Genomic DNA, 22,009 nt, shown 5'->3' on the forward strand with positions numbered 1-22,009 from the left:
GTTAGCCCACCTCAAACCCACATCTTCTGCTGCTTCAAGGTCTTCCCTTTTCCAGCCATACTCTGGGGCCCCGCTGGCAACCCTGTCACAGCCCTGATGGCTCTGCCGAGTCAGCCTTTGGACTCATATTTAAGTGGAAATCTCTGCCAGGTGCATAATCTGCCTAAAGCCCTGCAGAATCTTCCCCAGATGGATTTCTGTTTCTGTGGCCTTCCCCGGCACCTTCCTTCCAGAGTCCTGACATTTCTCAGGGATCTGGGGCCCAAGTTCTCAGGGAAATAGCCACTGACAAAGATAAAAACCTGAAAGAAAAAAAAAAAGGCAATAGCCACAATACCATTATCATAGCTGGAAAAGAAATTAACAGCACATCTTTCATACCAACTAACCAGGGAGTGTTCATTTCCCCTTTGATTCAGGCACCTTGGTCTCTTGCACATATGCATACACATAGGTCAGGGGCCTCGGTAAATAAAGTTCACAGGTTTTCCTTCCTTCCAGTCTGAACCACCCCCAACCTGTTTTGCTACTATACTCTAGACAACTTCCCAAAAATTTTGTAGCAGCTGCCAATGACCATGGCTCTAGAATCCCTTGTCTGTGAGGTCTGCCTCACAATCATATGTCCACTTTGTCCCCACATTTCTTTTCCATCAAGAGATCACATGTCCTAGAGCCAGATGACTTGGCCTTGCCACTTAACAGCTTGATTCACCCCAAGTTCATTAAACATGTGTCTTAGTTTATAGTCCAACAAAAGGGAACACTATACAGGGCAGCCTGTCTAGTCTAGACTGGCTTCCAACAAGTCAGGGGAAAATGAGCACACTGCAAGGCTCCTCAGCCCCCCTCATGATGCGTCTGCTTCTGCGGAATAAAGTCCTGGCCTCCTGTCTTGGCTGCAGGATAGGGTGGTGGGGAGGGAAGGTAAAGGCAGAGTTGAGTGGAAAAGACCCGTGGTGCCTTAGAACCCACGTGCTCAGGCTCCTGAGGTGAGTGTGCTGGATCTAAGCAACAGTCTTGTACTTGACACGTGGGATGCTTCCCACAAGAGCAGCTGCCTCACAGCCTTGAGACTCCTGAGGGACTCTCACCCATCTTTTGTCCTCTGCTGAGTCCAGACCCCAGCCTGTTCTCAAGCCTGCAGCTGGGCTTGGGGTTTGGGGTCCCCCAAATAAATGACTTTCCCCACTGTCACCACTGCTTTTGCAATAGGACACACACACACAGAAGAGGCTGGAGCCTCCTCTGATTGCCCCCTATCCCCATCCCTCCATGCTCCCAGCCAGAGGTGCCCTACAACTGCCTCAACAGGCTCACAAGAGCCGACTGTCACATTTCCAGGAATTCTGTCAGCTGGCTGTTAAACACAGACACTATTAAAAATTAAAGTATACAAATTTATAATTTAAAAGACTGTATTGAAGCAGTTAATAAATACTGAAAATATCTTATATCCTAATTGTTTTGCTACATTTCACTATTAGTATGCTTTTAAGGTTATTTACAACTAGCATGTCTCTGTGGTGAAAATACCACATAAATGGTGTGCTACTGCACGCTTCTCTCCAGTGATCTTCCCCTTGGTGGCATGAAAGCACATGGTGGGGAGTATTTACACCACAAAAATTGGCAAGCAATACAAAGAAGGGCTTAATTTTGAGACAGCAGAATGTTAAACACTTATAAATACAGGCCTGTCTGACTCATTGCTAGAATTCTAGACCCCTGGGCACACCCTCTTCTCAGCCTGCTAAGACCATGCTGTGTACTGAATTTAGAGAGAGCAAGGGACAATTCAGATAGTATCACAGCTAAGAGAATCCAGGAACACTTTAATCCTAGCTCCAATCTTGGCCAGCCTTCCCGATGGGCCTCACAAGAAGGATTGATTCACAGCCCATTGGGTGTCCTTAGACCACTTTATCATTATCCGTTGGACTTGTGCCAGGAACTTCCGGTGTGGGCCTCCTTCCAAACTGGGCTTCCGTGTCCACCTCCCACTCACCCACTCCTTGCCCTTCTTTCTTCTGCACAGACATAGCCTTTAGCCACATCAAACTTCAATTCTTCAAATACCTTACGCCAGGGGTGTACAAACTCAGAAGACTGTGGGGACCCCACAGTAATAACTTGTATGATGGGCAGAGGGACCCCCGAGGCTCTGAAGAGGGACTGGCATTCCCTGCTTTCTGGTACAGCTAATGCTCAGCCCAATCTGATTGTGCAATGGAGAGATGAGGCCCTGCTGTGATCTTATTTTTTCAAGAGAAATTAGGAATCTGGACTTTTAAATAAAACTTTTTAAACAAAAATTTCCCTCATTTTAAGTTAAAAAGTATTTCCAGTTTTCATAAATTGTAACTATGTGAGGTGATGGATAGGCTAACTAGCCTTATTGAGGTAATCATTTTATAACATATACACATATCAAATCATTGCACTGTACTTCTTAAACTTACACAATGTTATATGTTGATTATTTCTCAATAAAGCTGGAGGGGAAAAAGTGGGAAATAAAACACATTGCATTTTCAACTCCTGGGGGAAAAAATTTTTTTTCATCAATACTCCAGGCTAAATCAAATGCTTGTGTGAGGTATTGAGCTCTGAGGCCACCAATGCAAGACCTCATATCCTCTCAGCCCACCTGATTTCACCAAGAACACTTACTCACCTTGTCTTTCTTGCTTTGCTGCCTCAGGCTTTTGAGAAAGTCTCATGCACAACCTAGAAAGTTCAAATGTGGGGGTCATTCTCTCCAGGATGCCTTTAGTAAACAGAAAAAAGGAGTTGGTAACTTCGAGTCCCGACATTCCTGCTCTCTGGTGGGATAACTCTGAGGCACATTCTAAATTATGTCTCAGACCCCTGGGGTTGAACTCGTTTCCTATAAGGCCAACAGGCTCATCAACACACCCTTCGCTGGTCTTAACTTTCTCTGAACTCTCATTCCACGCCCTGGAATCATCCCCAAGCAAGCTTCCTACACCCAAGTCCTTGACTTAGTTTGTTTTCAAGGAACCCAAACCAACACCACGTGGATGGATGCTCTTACTCCAGGTTTTCCCACATGCTGTTTCCTCTATTCCAAACACTCCATTTCATTCCCACCTGTTCTTCAAGAATGTGCCTGAAGACCAGTTCCTCTGGAAGTCTTCTCTGACCCTCATCTCTTCAAATGCTGTGGGAGTCTGCTGCGCTGTTCCCCAAGAGCACAACACTCCCAGACTTGCAAACTGTCATGAAGTTGCGATACAAAGAACCTTGTACTCTCTAAAGTTTTAACATCTTCATTGGATCCTACTGACCCCATTCCCATTCCTCTTTTATAGGTGAGGAATCCAAAGCTGAGAAAACCAGAGTTGGGCCAGACTTGAACTCACAGGACACCTGCTAGTGTACTGGCTCCCTTAAACCTGAGGCTTGCTGCCCAGCACTGCAGTGACTAATAGGAACAGTCAGTTCCCAAAGTTGAAGATCCCCCAAGAGCGACTCACCACCACCCCAGCAACACACACACCAGGGAAGGGGGGAGGAAAAAGGTAGGTCAATTAGGCTGAACTTGAATTTTAGGAGTGGCCTTTTATTTTATTTTTTTGTTTATTTATTTTGAGAGAGAGAGACAGAGACTGAGAAAGAATCCCAAGCACTCTCCATGCTCAGCATGAAGCCCAACGCAGGGCTGGAACCCATGAAGCATGAGATCACGGCCTGACCCGAAGTCAAGAGTTGGACGCTCAACCGACTGAGCCACCCAGGCACCCCTAGGAGTGGCCTTTTAAAGGAATAAAGAGCACAAACAGAAATCCACAAAAGATGTAAGTAGCAAGTTTGTTGTTGTTTTAAATTCCAGATATTGTATTTTTTTTGTCTCTAGAAATTCAATTTGGTTATATATTTTTCATTTTTCTCATCATGCTCATGCTTTCTTCTGCCTTCCTAAACACATGGAGAAGGTTCTCATATTCCTGTCTACTAATTCTATTGTCCATTTCACTTCTGAGTCTGGCTTTTCCTTTTTAAGATGAAAAAAAAATTAAGTAATTACTAAGATCTCTTTTGGGGATAATTAGTTATCTTGAAAGTTGCACTAAACCATTTATAGAGTACCAGAAAATATGATCTTCAGAAAAAGGTCTAAATATATTTAGTTCAATAGCATTCAATGTACTATGGAATTAGGGATGATACCAGAAAACTTCAAAGGGCAAGAATTCAATCTCTCATGTCAACATAAACATTAGACACAAAATATAATCTATCACACACTGACTTCTTCCTCTATTTCCAAAGAGAATATTAAAAACGTTTGGGCCTGGATTAGACATTAGTGACTGAATACAATTGCATTTCCACAAAATTTTTAATACTCAAATGTTAAAAACAAAACCCCAGATTTATGTAGTTTTATTTACCTAAACACAAAGTTTCTATCAAAACTGTTTCAATTTCAGATGCACCAGGTGGGCATACCGCCTCTAAAAGATATCAGAAGAAAAAAAGCACACATGTAGCTTAAACTTTACTTACTTGTTGTTAAAGCACTTTGTTTAAATCCTGTTTTCATCAAATTCTACCTAAAATAAGAATGGCTATCCCCATTATACAGATTCAAAAAATGAAGCTTGCAAATGAAGCCAGGACTTGAATTCCAAGGTCCTGGGTAACTCCTCGGGTAACATTTTCTGCTAAGACCTAGCTGCCAGGAGTACAGAGGTCTTCATCAAAGGGCTAACCAAATTAAAAACTCTTTCATTAACTAATAGTTAACATGGAATCTGCCTTAAGCCAGAGTGAGTCAGAAATTACTCAATTCATTTAGCACTTTTATACAGAAAAAGGCCTAGATTCAAAGTCTGCCCTCAGAAGACTGTACCGCACCTGGGTTCTTGAAAACTAGACTCCTAATTAGAACTATGCTCCTAAGGCAGGATTCTGCTCAGTACTGCGCTTTCCCCCATTGGATGCTAGGGGCTCACAAAAATGCAACTGACAAATGATACTGCCCCCAAATGTGTGAAAAGTCAACCCCAAACACCCATTCTAAATTTCTTCCCAAATGAATGGCTGTGGGGCTAATCTGTATCTTATTGTGTGAAGGACAACACTAGAGGCTCCCATCTTCATCTTCTCATGTTAGTAAGGCAGATAATGGTATTTCACAGGTGAGGGACTGGAGTTCCAGAGTGGTTAAGTAACTGGCCCAGTTAAAGAGCTGGTACTCAAACCTGGAAGTGATTCTGGAGCCATGCTTCCTAAAAAAGTAAAAGAGTAGAAGAGTAAATCACAAGAGACTTTAAGAATAAGCTCACAAATATACCAGATGTAATATCCAAAGCCTCAATGTGTGTGCATGTGGGTGTCTATATATGTATGAATCTACACACAATATAAACACACATATATATATTTGTGTAACATTTTGGGAATGAGTGTCACTTTTCATAATTTCCTAGGTTTATGGTTTTAAATTGAAATATAACAGTTATGGAGCAGTGCACACAAATCATAAGTATACAGCTCAGCGAATTTTCAGAAAAACTCAATACATCTAGGTAACCAGCACCCCATTTAAGAGACAAGAACAGTCCTAGCTCCTTTTGTGTCCTGTCCTTAAGTTTACTTTCTAGGGGTGCCTGGGTGGCTCAGTCAGTGTTGGACTCTTGGCTTTGGCTCAGGTCATGATCTCACGGTTCATGAGTGCATGCCTCCTGTTGGGCTCTGCGCTGACAGTGTGGAGCCTGCTTGGGATTCTCACTATCTTCCTCTCTCTCTGTCACTCCGCTGGTGGTGCACTCTCTCTCTCAAAATAAATAAACTTTAAAAAGAGTTTTAAAAAAAGTCTACTTTCCAAGGCAGCCTTTAGTATCTAGAATCAAAGTTAGATGTCCATCAGAATCAACATGGAAACAATGTTCATTTTCTGACTCAAAGACCAGAAACAAAGAGACAGGTTTTAAGGCTCAATAGTTACATTTTAAAAAATTATCTTTATTTAGGTTTCTGATTCAGCACATGTATCAAAGACTAATCAACATAAAGAAGTAAATAAGACATTAATTGGAAGTCTTACAGCTCTCTAAACTCTGACCAAGTATGTCAAGATTGCCACTATCACCAGAACTCCAACCTAGTCAAGTTGTAAACAAGCTATCATGAACAACATACAGTGTGCACGGAGATGCAGAGGCAAAAGACAATGCTAGCACTTGGCTCTCCTCTCTTCCTTGTTGATGTCTTTCTATTTGACAGTCCACTTTTGTTTTCCATGCTAAGTTCCAAATGAAGTCCAAAGGCTCAGGGTCAACCTGATCAAACACTCTTCTGGAGGAATGCATTCTCAAACTGTTGTGCCTGCAACTTTGTTTTTGCCAGGATGAAGTTCAGATCGAGATGTACAGTACAATCTCGATGACGGTGCAGACCAAGTCAAGAACTAAAGTTGAGCAGTAACTCGAGTTAAGGCATGAATGCACACACACACACACATGTGCACACACACAGCACCCACGCGATCATGAACGCAGGATTCCTTCCACTGCCTAATGAGAGACAACCAGAGCTTGGCAGTTAACCGTAACTGCTGAGCATTCTGGAAGATGCTCCTCATTTTATGCTAACAGGTGTGTGTGTATGTTTTTAAAAAAATAGAAAAAAGAAAACAAGAAAAAAACAAAAACAAACTAAAAACCCCTTAATCTCTTACAATGGCTCTTGAGCATGGAACTCATGTAGCAGCGTCAATGGCTGGTTCTTTAATAAAGTTGGAAATAAAAGGTTGTTTCACTATGTATTTCTTTGGTAGTTATCACTACAAAGTTTTCAGTGTTGGTTACCTATAAGACAAGTACTAGACAGAAGATCAAGTTACACAGAAATGACTCTTCTGTACTGGTAAGATAAAAATATTGCGCTCTCAAAGCACAGTTACTATGCTTTTTCTTGCCTTATTGAGCATCCTCTATAAGCAAGGCTTCGTGCAGGAAAAGTTCATGTCTACCTAACAAAGGGCGATACATACTCTATTTTCCTACAATTGAACAGTTAACAAAAATTCACATTATCAATTATCTCTGGTCAAATCAGTTAGAAGCCAATTACAAAGGGACAGCAGCACTTGGTGTCAAAGCCACATTCTGGTCACACATTCATTCCATGGTTGTGGTATCTCAGGAGCTCAGAATTTAAAACTCCTTTCAATTAACAAAGGAGCAAGTTAAATTAAACCTTAAATACTTCCACCCTCTGCCAAATTTCTAGAATTCTGCCCAGAATGCCAGCACGCTTGATGAGAGAAAGCAGTTCAGAGCCCAGAGAGGTGTCAGGTATTACAGAAGTTAATTTGGTTTTGTATAGAAGGCATGGTAGTCTGGCAACAGAGTACTTATCCTATTAGCAGCACAGTGGTAGCCAAGGGTCTCTGTCAGCAAGACAGGAAAAGGAAGTTACTGAAGCTACTGCTGTTCCCGCCTGCCTTCATGATGGCTACGGATTTTACAAAGGCCTTCGGGGCATCAGTCCAGGGTTACCCTGGGTGAGTGAGCAACAGGAATGGCAGGAACCATATTTAGCCCCAAAGAGAAGAGCCTGAGGTAAGGCAGCTTCCCATGGGTGAGGGGACTCCTGCCTCTACGGGCTTGGGGTCTGAATTTTATGGGTCCCTCATGGCTAAACAATCACTAAGAAATGGCCCTAGCATGTGTACCGCCCATGCGGGACAGGCTCTACGTGGGGTCAAAAACCCTTTAGAAGGACACAAAACAGCATAAATTCAAAATAGTAGTGTTTGTTCTCTCAATTCTGAATGTCTGCAGGGAGAGGCAACAAGATTTATGTTGAAAAGGGCTGTTTGAAGGAGCTGTGGTCTATATTGAAAGGAACTGACTAGTCCAGGGGCACCAGCACTACAGTTCTGCAAAGTCTGAATATCAAGAACCTGTTTCTAAAAGGCATTTGTCAGGAACGGTCTGCTCACGCCAAGTGCTTTCCGTTCACCACACGGCAATGTCTGGACTAGTATGCTTTCAGGAGGTAACTCAATGGACAGGAAGCAGAGGAAACTCGTTGCTTTATGGACGTTCCGATGAGAGTGCAAGCTGCTATTCAACAGCATTGAATTCTATCATCTCACGCAAGACTCTTGTAAACACAGACCACGCTTTTCCTAGGAGAAAAACCAAGAACTGTACCATGAAGGCAAACCTTGTTTGCCCCTTCTCAGAATTCCTCGGAATGGCAATGTACCGGGAGGGACAGCGGGCTGTTGGTGAGATCCCCGGGTTTGATATGACCTCGTCTGATCGAATTAAAAACCTAAAGCCTCAATAATTAAATGCCGAACTTCTTCCCCATATTTGAGAACTGCACTATGATTATGCATATTACGTACACATTATAAATAACATTTATATAGACCAACTGGGGAGAGAAGTTCTCAGTTCAGGGGTGGAAGCAGGAAGAGGTGAAAAATCCTACTGTTGCTTTTACTCTCAAGTTCTTAAAATGCTAGTCAAACACTATTATCCAACAAGACTTGTTTCATTCTGTAATTCTTAAATATGCATTCGAAGGCAAAAATGGAAGTTTCTATACTGTACACTATTAAATATCTACAATGTCATGGTTCCTTATTTTTAGGAGTGTGTTCAATAAAGAGCTAGCTATTAGAGATGGTTGTCACAAAACAGGGACTCTTAAAAATTACTGATAAATTAATTTTCAGTTCTCTGATTATATCCAACAGATACACATTCTCATCATAAAATATACATTCTCTAGTAAGTTATTTTCATCCACAGCATATATAAATATGCAAACACAAGTGGTAAAAATCACTTTACTACCAAAGTACAAAACAGTAACTGCTGAAAAGCAAAAAATAAAGATGTTGCAAGTATTAAGAAAAGAGTGACTCACAGTGTTCCACTTCAAAGTGAAACCAAACAATTTATTTGTGCTGAATGAATGGAAATAATGTATTCAGAGTATACTTCTTTGTACACTGCACTTGCTTATACTGGGCGACGTAAGCGGTCATCAATGCTAATGTGCTACTTTCTTCTACAACTCTTCTCTTTCCTGCCAAGCAATAAAGTATTCTGTGGCCATTATGCCAAGATATTCCTATAATGTTCATTTCAAATAGTATTTTCTAATATTTTGCACCTTTAAAATATTTGTTCAAACTCTATTTTAGGGGAACACAAAGAATGGAAAGGTAAATAGCTGTTTTTGTTACAATCACATTGCCCTTTGCAGCAGAAATCAAATAGCATGTTCTAACCAGCCATCAAAACCATTGGTTGGTAGGACAACATTTATCGACTCATGTTAGAGGGGCCCGGTCTGGGTAGATTAACACTAAAGATAAGGAAAGAATCACACCTTAATCTACAATAATTATCCATCCCACATGTGGAAAAGGTACAGCCACGTGATCCATCACTTCGGCCTGTTTTACAAGAGAACGGATGTTGACATATACTGAAAATAACCTATAAAAAGTGTATCTGTAAAAAGCTCTATTAAAGAGTTTATGGTCTTGGGCACTGATCCATCTAACTTTCCATTCTACACCGAAAGCTAGATTTTCAAAGGTCTGAATTGTAGTGCTGAATTACTGGGATGTTTGGTAAACACCATTATAATGGGGGTTGGGGGTGGGATTAACAGCTCAGTAATTTTCTGCAAATTTATGAAAACAAACATAAAAAAGATATCCCTTTTTATTTTACAAACCTAAAAGCCAGGAAAATGAAGCTCTGGGGCCAAGCAAAAATTGCACGCTGCTTCTGAATTACCAAATATTGACTAGCAGATGCTCCAGCCAGGGAATGGACGTACATGTAGATTCAAGTAAAACACTGATGGAAAAAGTCGTCTGTTTAGTGTTGTAGACCCACAACACTGGCTGCGTTTCCGACAAACACTTACAACACAATTAATAGTGAAGCCTAGATAACCTCAGTGCAAATAAGTCAGATCCAAATATGCCAGGGAAGGAAGCCTTTGGCGTCGAGGAGACGGCTCCACTGTACGAGTCCCAACGTGAGATGCAGACCAAGCACATGCATTAAGGCTGGGAGGAGGGGTGCCCCGGATGTTGCGAAGGGGCGGGTTGCGAGGTGGCTGCCGAGGGGGCCGCAGGCTGCATGGGCGGCGGAGGTGGAGGTGGAGGGGGCTGCACTGGGGTCTGTGTGTTGGGAGACGGAGGAGGCGTAGGCCGTTTGAATTTGTCAGGACTGTTGCTTCTCCGTGGTGAAGGCCTCTGTAGACAGGACAGAACAACAGGAGGTCAATCTGGGTCCAGATAGCTCATTTCTAACACAGCCTGACAAGCAGGAGCTAGTGAAAAAGGGGAGCAACAAAGACCAGAAACTAGGGATTTCCTAGTCTATCCCTACTGGTTTCTGAACTACTGATGAAAACAAGGTGGAGTTTGCACCTACACTCACGAAAAAGCTATACATAATTACTATGAAACTTGCATTGACCAAACAATTGGACTTGGGCCCTTCCAGGAGACAGCCCTAGAATTAAAAAACAGCTGTCTCATTCTCCACTTAAATCTTTTCTGTCCATTGTATGTCCCCAAGTTCCTTTCATTACTCAAAGTAAGTTTTCAACCTCCTATGAGCTACAGCTCAACCAAATGTTTCTGCTTTTACATAAAGCCATCAAACCAATAAAAACAACTTCAGAAATACCTTACTGCTTTTCCAGAATAAAAGTCTTCTTTTAAAGATTCCCTTACTGGACATACCCTCACATCTCTCCTATTCTCAAACCCATTAGCTACATTTCCAACTGCTCTATTAGTCAACTAAATAACCAGGTCTAAAGAAAAAACTCCCGAGTGAAGTCCTAACCAAATGCACTTAAGTTTCCTTCTAATCCCAGGAGAGAAAATTCTGAGTGAAACAAGAAACAAGACTAATTTCAGAAAGAATACTGGGGATCAGTGAACTGTGAAGATGCAGATATTGTGGCAACCAGCAATGATTCGTTATGGCAAAGAGCCGGCCAGAATCTAATCGAGGCATTGGCCAGAGTTCAAATAACATTTCACAAAGGGCAATTTTTCACAGAAAGTGAAGCTGAAATTTTTGTCTCCCAGGAAGGATTTTACTTTCAACACCAGAACTTAGTAATAAACTGCTGGAAGTCTCTACAGTTTGAAGGTGAACTGATGGTGGGAGGGAGAAGAAAAGTAAATGTCTAAGGGCAGCGGGCCTGGTCTCCTGAGGAGGTCCTGTTGCTATCAGCAGCAGGAGTAAAGTGTGGCTTCCTGCCCTATGGCTACTTACTGTGATGCCATGGGATGCTCCCATGTGCTGCACATGAAGACCCGGGGAATTGTAGTAAGACATTCCGGCTCTAGTCAGTGAAGTTGGTGGCGTGAAGCCAACTGTGTGACTTGCATATGATAGACCTGAAATATGACAATAACAAGTATTATTTCAAACTCAATTATCTGCTGTCTTCAACCATCTAGAAGACCTTAAAATGCAAAAGTTCTCCATCACCAATAAAAATGAACACATATGAGAAGAGTGCTGGGCTCACTGAATGGCCTGCTGGGTCAAAGGGGAAATGATAGTCAAGTCCTGGAACAGAACACAGTGCCCAGAGATAGGTCCATGCATAAACGGTCAAATAATCTTCAACAAAGGGGCCAAGAATTCATAATGGGGAAAGCCTAGCTTCTTCACCAAATGGTACGGAGAAAATTGGATATCCACATGCAAAAGAACGAAACTAGACCTCTATCAAATATCATACACAAAAATCAACTCAAAATGGACCAAAGACTCAAACATAAAACCTGAAACTGTAAAACCCTGAGAAGAAAACACAGAGGAAAACCTTCATGACATTGGTCTTAGCAATGATTTCTCAGATGTGACACCAAAAGCACAGCCACAAAAGCAGAAAATAGACAAGTGGGACTATATCAAACTCAAAAGCTTCCAGAACGAAAGAAATAGTCAACAGAAAGGGAACCTATGGAATATGAGAAAATATTTACAAGCTATGTATCAGATAAGGGATTAGTATTCAAAATATATAAAGAACTCCTACAGTTCAATATCAAATAAATAATCCAATTAAAAAATGGGCAAAGGATTTGAGTAGACATTTCTCCAAAGACATACAAATAGTCAAAGGCATATGAAAAGATGCTCAACATCATGCAACATAATGTTGCAAGAGCAAAGATGTATAAACAACCTAAATGTCTATCAACAGATAAGTGAATAAAGAAAACATAGTATATACATACAATGGAATATTACTCAGCCTTTAAAATGAATGAAATTCTTTTTAAGGAGAACACGGATGAACTTGGAGGACATTATGCTAATATAAGCTAGTCACAGAAGGGCAAATACTGCATGATACCAATTATATGAGGCATTTAAGTCAACTCATAGAGGGAGAATACAGAGGTAGTTGTGAAGGGCTAAGAGTAGAAAGAGAATTATTGCTCAACAGGCATAAAGTTTCAATTATACAAGAAGAGTAAGTTCTGAAGATCTACTGTACAACACTGTGCCTATAGTTATAGTTAAATTTTTGTTAAAAGTAGATCTCATGGTAAGTGTTCTTATCCCAATTAAAAAAAAACAAAACAAAACCAGACCTTGTTAGGAGTCCAAATAAGATGTAGGGAAGTAGTGAAAAGACAGGAGAAGAAATAAAAATCAAGGAGAAACACAGAGCAAAGGGGTAAAAATCAGATTCAAGAAAACAGGAAGTGTCAAAAGAGACACCAACAATGAGACAAAACCACTGTGTGTGTGTGTGTGTGTGTGTGTGTGTGTGTGTGTGTGTGTGTGTGTGTAGCTGTTATAAAGGCAAACAAAAAAAAACAAAAAATCACCACGGAGAACTTCGCAACTTGAAGATACTCAACAAAGAAAACAGAAGCCCTATATATGTCACTGCTCCCCCAAAGCAGCTGATATTTAGGAAATAAACAACCCCCAGCCCACTATCACGTTCTACATGGTCTCCATCTAGGACCCCAGAATCATCTCCAAAGTGTTTTTAAAATACTCAAGCCCAGACTTTTCCTTAGATAGGTTTGGGTTGGGGAGCAAACAGCTGTGTTTTTCAAATAATCCAAATGTTCAACCTAAGCAGCTCAGGAACTACTGGTCTAGTGGTCTGGGGCATTGCTTATTTATCAATGAATAAATACAGCTATCTTTACATCTTTGAGTTCCCAGCATCTACCAGGGTTATCCAGCACAGAGTACATCCCATATGAATCAATGGAATGAAAATGGAAACAAAGGGGCAATTCGGGGAGTTTGGGCAGAACAACCTATTTTCAATCACTTTGGTTTTGTTGTTAACTCCCATATCGTTAACATACACTGGTATATTAGTTTCAGGTGTACACTATAGTGATTCAACAACTCCACACATCACCCTGTTCTCATCACAACAACTGCACTCCTTAATCCCCCCATCACCTATTTCACCAATCTCCAACCAACTTCTCTTCTGATAGCCATCAGTTTGTTCTCTATAGTCTGTTTCTTGGTTTTTGTCTCTCTTTTTTCCTTTGCTCATTTGTTTTGTTTCTTAAATTCCACATATAAGTGATATCATATGGTATTTGTCTTTCTCTGACTTATTTCACTTAGCATTATACTCTCTTAGAGCCATCCGTATCATTGCAAATGGCAAGATTTCATTCCTTTTTATGGCTGAATAATCTTACATTGTATGTATATATACCGATCTTCTTTATCCATTCATCAATCGATGGACACTTGGGATGTTTCCGTATCTTGGCCATGGTAAATAAGGCTGCTATCAACATAGAGGTGCATGTACACCTCCGAATTAGTGTTTTTGTATTTTTGGGTTCTCAGTAGTACAATTACTGGATCATAGGGTAGTTTTACTTTTAACTTTTTGAGGAACTTCCATACTGTTTTCCACAGAAGCTGCACCAGCTGCATTCCCACCAACAGTGAAAGAGGATTCCTTTTTCTCCACATCCTCTCACCTTTTATTTCTGGTGTTGTTGATTTTAGCCATTCTGATAGATTTGATGTGATCTCTTATTGTAGTTTTTGATTTGCAATTGTTGTGCATCTCTAATAATGAGTGATGTTGAGCATCTGTTCACATGTCTGTTGGCCATCTGTATGTCTTCTCTGGAGAAATGTCTGTTCATATCTTCTACCCATTTTAAATTGGATTATTTGTTTTTTGAGTGTTGAGGTTTTTTAATTAAAAAAATTTTTAATGTTTGTATTAATTTTTGAGAAAGAGACGGAGCAAGTGGGGGAGGGGCAGAGAGAGAGAGAGAGAGAGAGAGAGAGAGAGAGAGAGAGAGAATATGAAACAGGCTCCAGGCTCTGAGCTGTCAGCACAGAGCCTGACTCAGGGCTCAAACTCACAAGCCATGAGATCATGACTTGAGCAGAAGTCAGATCCTCAACTGACTGAGCCACCCAGGTGCCCCTGGGTGTTCTTTTATAAGTTCTTTATATATTTTGGATATTGACCCTTTATCGGAAAGGTCATTTGCAAATATCTTCTCCCTTCCATAGGCTGCGTTTTAGTTTTGTTGTTTCCCTTGTGGTACAGAAGATTTTATTTTGAGGTAGTCCCCATAGTTTATTTTTGCTTTCATTTCACTTGCCTCAGGGGATATAGGATATATCTAGAAAGAAGTTGCTCTTGCCAGTATCTGAGACATTATTGCCTACTTTCTCTTCTAGGATTTCTATGGTCTCAGGTCTTACTATTAGGTTTTTAATCCATCTTGAATTTATTTTTGTGTATGGTGTAAGCAAATGGTCCAGTTTCATTCTTTGGCATGCAGCTGTCCAATTTTCCCAACACTGATTTGTTGAAGAGACTTTTTCCCATTGGATATTCTTTCCTGCTTTGTTGAAGATTAACTCACCATATCATCGTGGGTTTACTTCTTCTGGGTTTTCTAATCTGTTTCGTTGATCCATGTGTCTATTTTGGGGCCAGTTTTTGATTTTTTGATTACTATACTTTTTTGATTACTATGGCTTTATAATATAACTTGGAAGTCTGGAACTGTGATGCCTCCAGCTTTGCTTTTTCTTTCTCAGATTTGCTTTGGCTAAAAAATACGGGCACTCCATAAATTTGCATGTCATCCTTGTGCAGGGGGCATGCTAATCTCTGTATCATTCCAGTTTTAGTATATGTGCTGCTGAAATGAGTGCCATTTTCAATCACTTTGAATCTAAGATCAGCCAACGGATGTCAAGCAACATGAACTCCACTTAGCCTCTTTTCTGAATTACATCAAAACAAGAAGCTGTTAAGTATGCTTTTTTTTTTTTTTTTTTTTTTGGCTTCCATGGCTGAGACATGCAGCCACCAAGCCTACCTTTAGTTGTCTTTATTTATATAAAATAAAGGTTATTTCTTGGTTTGACCATCAACTAGTGCTATTTCACATGTTTCTATTCCATTTGTGGACCTTGAGTTGACATTTAAAAAATGGAGGGCTGAGGGTGCCTGGGTGGCTTAGTGGGTTGAGTGTCCGACTTCAGCTCAGGTCAAGATCTCACGGCTTGAGTTCGAGCCCCACATCAGGCTCTGTGCTGACAGCTCAGAGCCTGGTGCCTGCTTTGGATTCTGTGTCTCCCTCTCTCTCTGCCCCTAACCCACTCACATTCTGTCTCTGTCTCTCTCAAAAATAAACACAAATAAATAAACAAACAAACAAACAATCTTAAAAAAAATGGAGGGCTAGAGTAAAGTATAAGTCTTTGGAAACTAAGTGATCATGTTTATTTTTAACCATAAGGGCTTTGTTCAGCTGGAGGAGGAAAGAAGAGGTTCTGTTTCTTATGCAAGTGATGAAATTTAAGAGATAAACTATGGATCCTTATCCCAAGACAGAGAAACTCATAATAATAATAATAATAATAGTAATAATAATAATAATAATAAATATCTAGCCTATTTTGTAGCATTACAAGGTTATTGGTATGTTAAACGCTAATCAAGAATCTTCAAAGACTCCCTGTTGCCTACCTAAATTGAAGAAAAAGAATGTCTTCTCTGGCTATTATAAAGGCCTCTGCACTTGGCTCCAAACTATCTCTTGAGTATCAAAGCCCTTGCCCAGCCCCATATCCAATGAAATCAGAATCCATGGGAGCAGGACCCAGAACAGCCTGTGGTAAGAAGCACAGTGACCTTATCACTCTTGATTCTCACCTCTACTGCTCAGTTCACACCAGCCCTTTGCCTGGGATGTCTTCTCTGTACCTTCTCTCATGTCAGTCAGGACCTCGATCAGCCTCTGAAGAGGCAAACGGCCCAGACACTCTAGAGCCGACTGTCATATTAGCTCAGACTCTAGTTCTGCCTCTTGGCACCAAGTGACAGTGGACTTCAGATCCATCAACTGTAAAATGAGATTACTGTAGTGGCCTCATAAGGTTGCTGTGGGGATGAAATGAGTAAATATCACAAAGTGCTCAGAGTGCCTGGCCAACTATGGCCTCATTAAGCTTCAGCTCATTAAGCTCCTTTAAGGCCCATCTCTAAAGTGCTCTAAGCTGGTAGCTCTCTTTGTTTAATCTCTTCTTAAACTATATTTTTTTCAATTATAACTTTTTATTTTGAAACCATTTACCATCCACATGAAGTTGCACACACACTACATGGGTCCTGTGGACCCTGCAGCTAGCCTCCCCAGGAACATCTTCCATAAGCACAGCACAGTGTCAACCCAGAACACGAACACAGGTCCACCACTAGTGACCAAGGCAGAGACTTGAGTTGGATTTCATCAGTTTTTATTGTGCTCTTCCTGTGTGCATGTGTGTACACAACTCAAAGTAATTTTATCACATGTGTAGATCCAAGTAACTCACCACAACCAGATGCAAAACTGCTCCAACATCACAAAGAAAGCCGGTCATGCCCATCCTTTCCCTGGTCACACCCTCCTCCTCATCCTACACCCTGGCAATGACTGGCCTGTTCCCCCATCACAGTAATGGTGTCATTTTGAGAATGTTCTAGAAATGAAATCGTACAGCATATAACCCTTTGAGAATGGCTTTTTTCATCCATCATAACACTCCCCATGCTCCATCCAAGTTCTCACACGTTATCAGGTTGGTTCCTTTTTACTGCTGAGTAGTAAGTATTCCACAGAGTAGATGTACCACTGTTCAACTACTCAATTTTTACATAAATTCATTATGCTTGGCCTTATAAAGTTTCTTGCAAAGAATTTGTTTATTGTATTTCACCCCCTTCCCCAGGCCCTATTGTTTGTTGATGATAAGCTCTTAGAGGCCAGAGACCAGGTCTTAGTACTTTTTGTTTTCCCTTAAGTTCTAATCATCTTGCATCTGACCCGTGTGTGAACACAGCACAGGAGGAGATGGCGTGCCTGGGTGGCTCAGTCGGTTGGGCATCTGACTCTTGATTTTGCCTTAGGTCTGAGCCCCCTGTCAGGCTCCGTGCTAAGCATGGAGTTTGCTTGGGATTTTCTCTTTCTCTCTGTCCTTCTCCCATGCTTGCACAAAAAAACAAAAAATAAAAAACAAAAGAAAAAATACAGGATGAGAACACAAATACCTAGGTTGAAAATGCCAACCCCCAAATACCAGTCTACTAAATCGAATACTATGGCTTTTCAAAGTTATTGCTACGATAAATTTCTCTGGCTCTCACAGAAATGCATTAACTAAAAAGTAAAAATGTTAAGACTTATTTCACTGTCCACAAGCTCAAGGCTGCAAAATTAAAAGATGATTAATTAAAAGCAGTTCATGAGAAAAACTACTAAGCAAAATGAGGCAAACACAAAATATATATAATCTGTATGAAACCACCTCTCCAAAGGAACACTGTAAGAGGAGGGGGGTAGGGAAAGGACACACCTGGAAACACTAAAATATTAACTCCACCTTTGGATAGAGGGATTCTGGACTCTGGAAAGAGGGACTTTATTTCTGCTTATATCCTTCCGATTGTCCCCAAATTTTCTTTAGTATCTTTTTGCTAATGAAAAAAGAAATGTAAAACTGGACTAAAGGCAGATATACCTTTTCTTCCTTTTAAGATTATTTTAAATTACAATTTTAAGACATTGTAGTTCTACAAATCACACATAAAAACATTGTCTTTGCAAAAACACAGACAATATAGACAGGATTTCCTCTTTAAATCTCCCTAATGTGGCTCTGTCTCCATCCCTCCATCAAGACTGCTCCTGCAATGTCAGCAGTGTTTCTGCTCTGCCAGCTGCAATAACCATTCTCCACTCCTCATTTTACTTGACCTTGGAGAACATCTGATGAAGCTGACCACTCTCTTCTTGTTGAAAGACTCTGTGAGATCGTATTCCTATTTTTTCCTTCCACTCCCCTGGTAACCACTTCCCAATCTCCTTTGCCAGTTTTTCCTCCTGAACTTGACCTCTAAATATTGCAGTTGCTTCAGGATCAGACAGGAGGGTGTTTCTCTGCTCCTTTTATCTATTATGACTAGGTGAGATCTCATCTATTTCTGCAGTTGTTTGTTTTGTTTTTTAATTAACTTTTAGGGGCATTTGGGTGGCTTAGGTCAGTTAAGTGCCTAACTTTTGATTTCAGTTCAGGTCATGATCTCACAGTTGCTGAGACTGAGCCCCATGTTGGGCTCTGCACTGACAGGGTAGAGCCTGCATAAGATTGTCTCTCTCACTCCCTCTACCCCTCTCCCACTCACACACTCTTTCTCCCTCTCAAAATAAACAAACATTTAAAATAAGTAAGTAAATGCAGCACCTGGGTTGGTCAGTCGGTTGGGCATCCAACTTCGGCTTAGGGCGTGATCTCACGGCTTGTGAGTTCGAGCCCCACATCAGGCTCTGTGCTGACAGCTCAGAGCCTGGAGCCTGCTTTGGATTCTATGTCTCCCTCTCTCTGCCCCTCCCCCACTCGTGCTCTGTCTCTCAAAAATAACATAAACATTAAAAAAACTTTAAGTAAGCTTCTAATTTTAGAATAGTTTTAGGTTTACAGAAAAGTGGCAAAAACAGTACAGAGAATTCCTGTATAGACCACATTCTGATTTCCCTATTAACATCTTATGCCAATATGACACACTTTTCACAACTAGTAAACTATTACTGATACATTAGTAATTATTAATATTATTATTATTATTATTATTATTAGCTCAGGTCCATACTTTTCTGGACTTCCTGAGGTTTTACCTAATGTCCTTTTTTTTGTTCCAGGACCCCATTTAGGATGACACTTTATATTTAATTGCCACATCTCCTTAGGCGCCTCTTGGCTGAGACTGTTCCTCAATTTTCCCTGTTTTTGAGGAGCTTGTTAGATTTGGGGTATACTGATGAGGTATTTTATAGACAAACTATCCTTCAATCAGGATGTGTCTGATGTTTTCCACATGGCTCAGCTGGGGTTACGGGTGTTTACAGAGTAAGACCACAGAGGTGAAATGCCATTTTCACATCAAGGATACACACTCCCGACAAGGCTCCCCATTGTCGATGTGGACCCCGATGGCCTGGCTGAGGTCACATATATCAGGTTCCTCCATGGTAATGTTACTCTTTTTTTCCCCTTTCCATACTTATTCTTTGGAAGGAAGACCTTATGTGCAGCCCACGCTTAAAAGAGTGAAGAGTTATTTCCACTGCCTTGACAATAGAGTATCCAAAAATTATTTGGAATTCTTCTGTATGGGAGATTTGTCTCTTCTCCCTTATTTACTTATTCAGTCACTTATTTATATTAGTATGAACTCATGGATGTTTGTTTTATGTTTGGGTTATAACCCAGCATGACATTATTTCTTGTGTTGCTCCAACGGTTCCAGCTTTGGCCTCAGGGAGCTCTTTTGGTTGGCTCCTGGATCTCTTTCACATACTTTCATCTTGTTTCTTGAGCACCTCCTTACTTGGCAGCATTATCAGATTTTTCAGGTTCATCCTGTATATCCCCTTCTCTAAACCCTAGAAACATCCAGTTCTTTTCATTGGAGAATGGAATTAAAAACCAAGATCTGAGCAGTGAGTATGCTTGTTGCTACTGGGGTGTAGACCCTTTTTCAAACTTCCTTAGTCCCCATCTCTGATTTAGGCACATCAAAATATGCTAATTGGGAGTGTCTTTTGTCAGGCTGCATCAAATAATGGACAACCTGAAAGATAACTGTTGACAAGTAATACTTTGCTCATATATAATCCACATATGTAACACCACATATTATTAAAAGGATCTTTCATAAATTCTAGGAAATACACTTTTCAGTCAAACTGAAAGAGAACTTAAAACATTTCAACAGCTTGATGAAACCCGAGATTGCCAATGTTAATCAGAAATGGTAAAGGAAGAAACGAGCCAAAATGCTTAGCATGGAAATGGAAACTATTTTTATGAATAATATAATTCTACTAAGAAAGTGATTACAGATTCTTAATACAAAGAACCACAACTTCTTCCAATAAAAACTAAATTGAAAAGCAAACTTGAAAATTCACGTTCTGCTGATGAACTACGTATGGGACAGCAAGGGACTAGATTAGGAGTAATTCTGTTGCCAAGTACGAGATAAAATCAACTTCGATGATATTATCGAGCTTAAAATAAGACACACATGTTCTTCTCACTTAGGCTGGCTGAAAGAAAAAAAAAATCTAGGTGTTACTTATTACTTAGTTTAAGGAAAGAGCAAATGGCTTATCTATACAGGCACGTCCCACACTACAAGGACAGGTGCAGTGACAGTCAAAATTATGTACACAGAGTAAGATCTTCCTATAGAAGATCTGTTACAATAAAAGTTAATATTCCCAGCCAAGGTCTGACTTTTGCTTTTTTTTTTTTTTATTCAATGACCACATTAGGTTTAATGAATTGGAAAATACATGTCTCTAAGGATTTCTTCAGGTTTAAATAAATCAAACAGAAGGCTAAATTATACTTCATATGAATCAACATCACCATCAACTATAAAAGCTACCCCCATCTTGCTTCTTCCTAATGCATGCCTTCCTTTTATATCAATAAATCAGAAGGCAAAGACTTTTATCATGGTAATGAAACCCAAGCATTATTTGGGGAAAACTGAGAGGCAGCAAGGCAGAGGAGCTTTTGGAGAGATTTAAAGGCCACGAGAGAACAGGAGAAACAGATTCCAGAACATCCTTTTGGGCAAGAACAAGGGGGAGATGATCATGCATTGATCTATGATACGAAGTCCTTTTGGTTTGCAAACAGCTCCTCTTTACCCTGCCTGAACCAGACAAAAGTTGCCATGCTTTGTGCTGGACATGCTTTTGATTTCTCCTCTTAAAAAACAGACAAAAAAAGGTCACAGCAGTATAGCACAGGGCTGAGATCCTAACCTCACAGCATGTCTGTGGCAACGTGCATTACTGTAGCATTTCCCCTCATCCACCTGAAGGGCATTCCTCTTTGTCAGTGTTGCAACAGACAAGGTGAGGCTGTACCTAACATGTAGCTGTTTTACTTTCCAAAATCACAAAGCCTTTCCTGTGCCACTCTTCCAAGCAGACACCTCGCGTTATTCCGCTGTGAAACTCCTCCCCCCCACACTCTTTTTCCCCAACTCTGTTTAAAATCTGTTTACCAGCAAGGACAAGAAACTCAGACTCGTCCCCTCAGTCACAAGACACAATCCTTTGGCTTGCTACCTTTTCTTTCCTCCCTCCGCTCCACTCACCCACCCCCGCCCCCGGCTTCCTCTTTCTTCCTTGCTGGATCATTTACTTGCCCTCCTGGCCCGAGAGCCCCACGCTGTGCTGGTTCTGAGCCAGAGACCCTGCGGGGAGAGAGTTTTCGGGGTCAGATGAAGACAAGCACGCCTTTGAGGGAAAGGCTTCTGAGGAGCAAAGCCAGATGCAGAAGCAAAGCCAAAAGCAAGGCCAGTTCCTTCTTGCATGGCCTGCCTACTAGGGCCCGGTCCCACTCACCCATCAGTGGGACTATCAGGA

At 40.9% G+C, this 22,009-nt stretch overlaps 1 protein-coding gene and 1 non-coding gene across 4 annotated transcripts in view; both read right to left on the bottom strand.

Moving 5' to 3' along the window:
* Nucleotides 1–6,654: 6,654 nt before the first annotated feature.
* CCDC6 (coiled-coil domain containing 6) overlaps nt 6,655–22,009 on the bottom strand; it is a 107,415-nt gene continuing 92,060 nt past the window's right edge. For 2 of the 3 annotated variants that reach the window (XM_042907482.1, XM_042907483.1), the window contains exons 8-9: nt 11,310–11,434; nt 6,655–10,270 (exon numbers count right to left, since the gene is read on the bottom strand). In XM_042907482.1, the coding sequence (XP_042763416.1) occupies nt 10,076–10,270; nt 11,310–11,434 (320 nt within the window). In that variant the 3' untranslated portion in view covers nt 6,655–10,075. Of the gene's footprint in view, nt 10,271–11,309; nt 11,435–20,387; nt 20,672–22,009 lie in introns of those variants that run through there. The other variant, XM_042907484.1, reaches the window with a different exon arrangement.
* LOC122202870 lies at nt 15,127–15,230 on the bottom strand. Its single transcript, XR_006194926.1, has one exon. It is a non-coding gene; the product is annotated as a U6 spliceosomal RNA (small nuclear RNA).

This window comes from Panthera leo, chromosome D2 (assembly GCF_018350215.1).
Source record: "Panthera leo isolate Ple1 chromosome D2, P.leo_Ple1_pat1.1, whole genome shotgun sequence".
Taxonomy (NCBI): Eukaryota; Metazoa; Chordata; class Mammalia; order Carnivora; family Felidae; genus Panthera; species Panthera leo.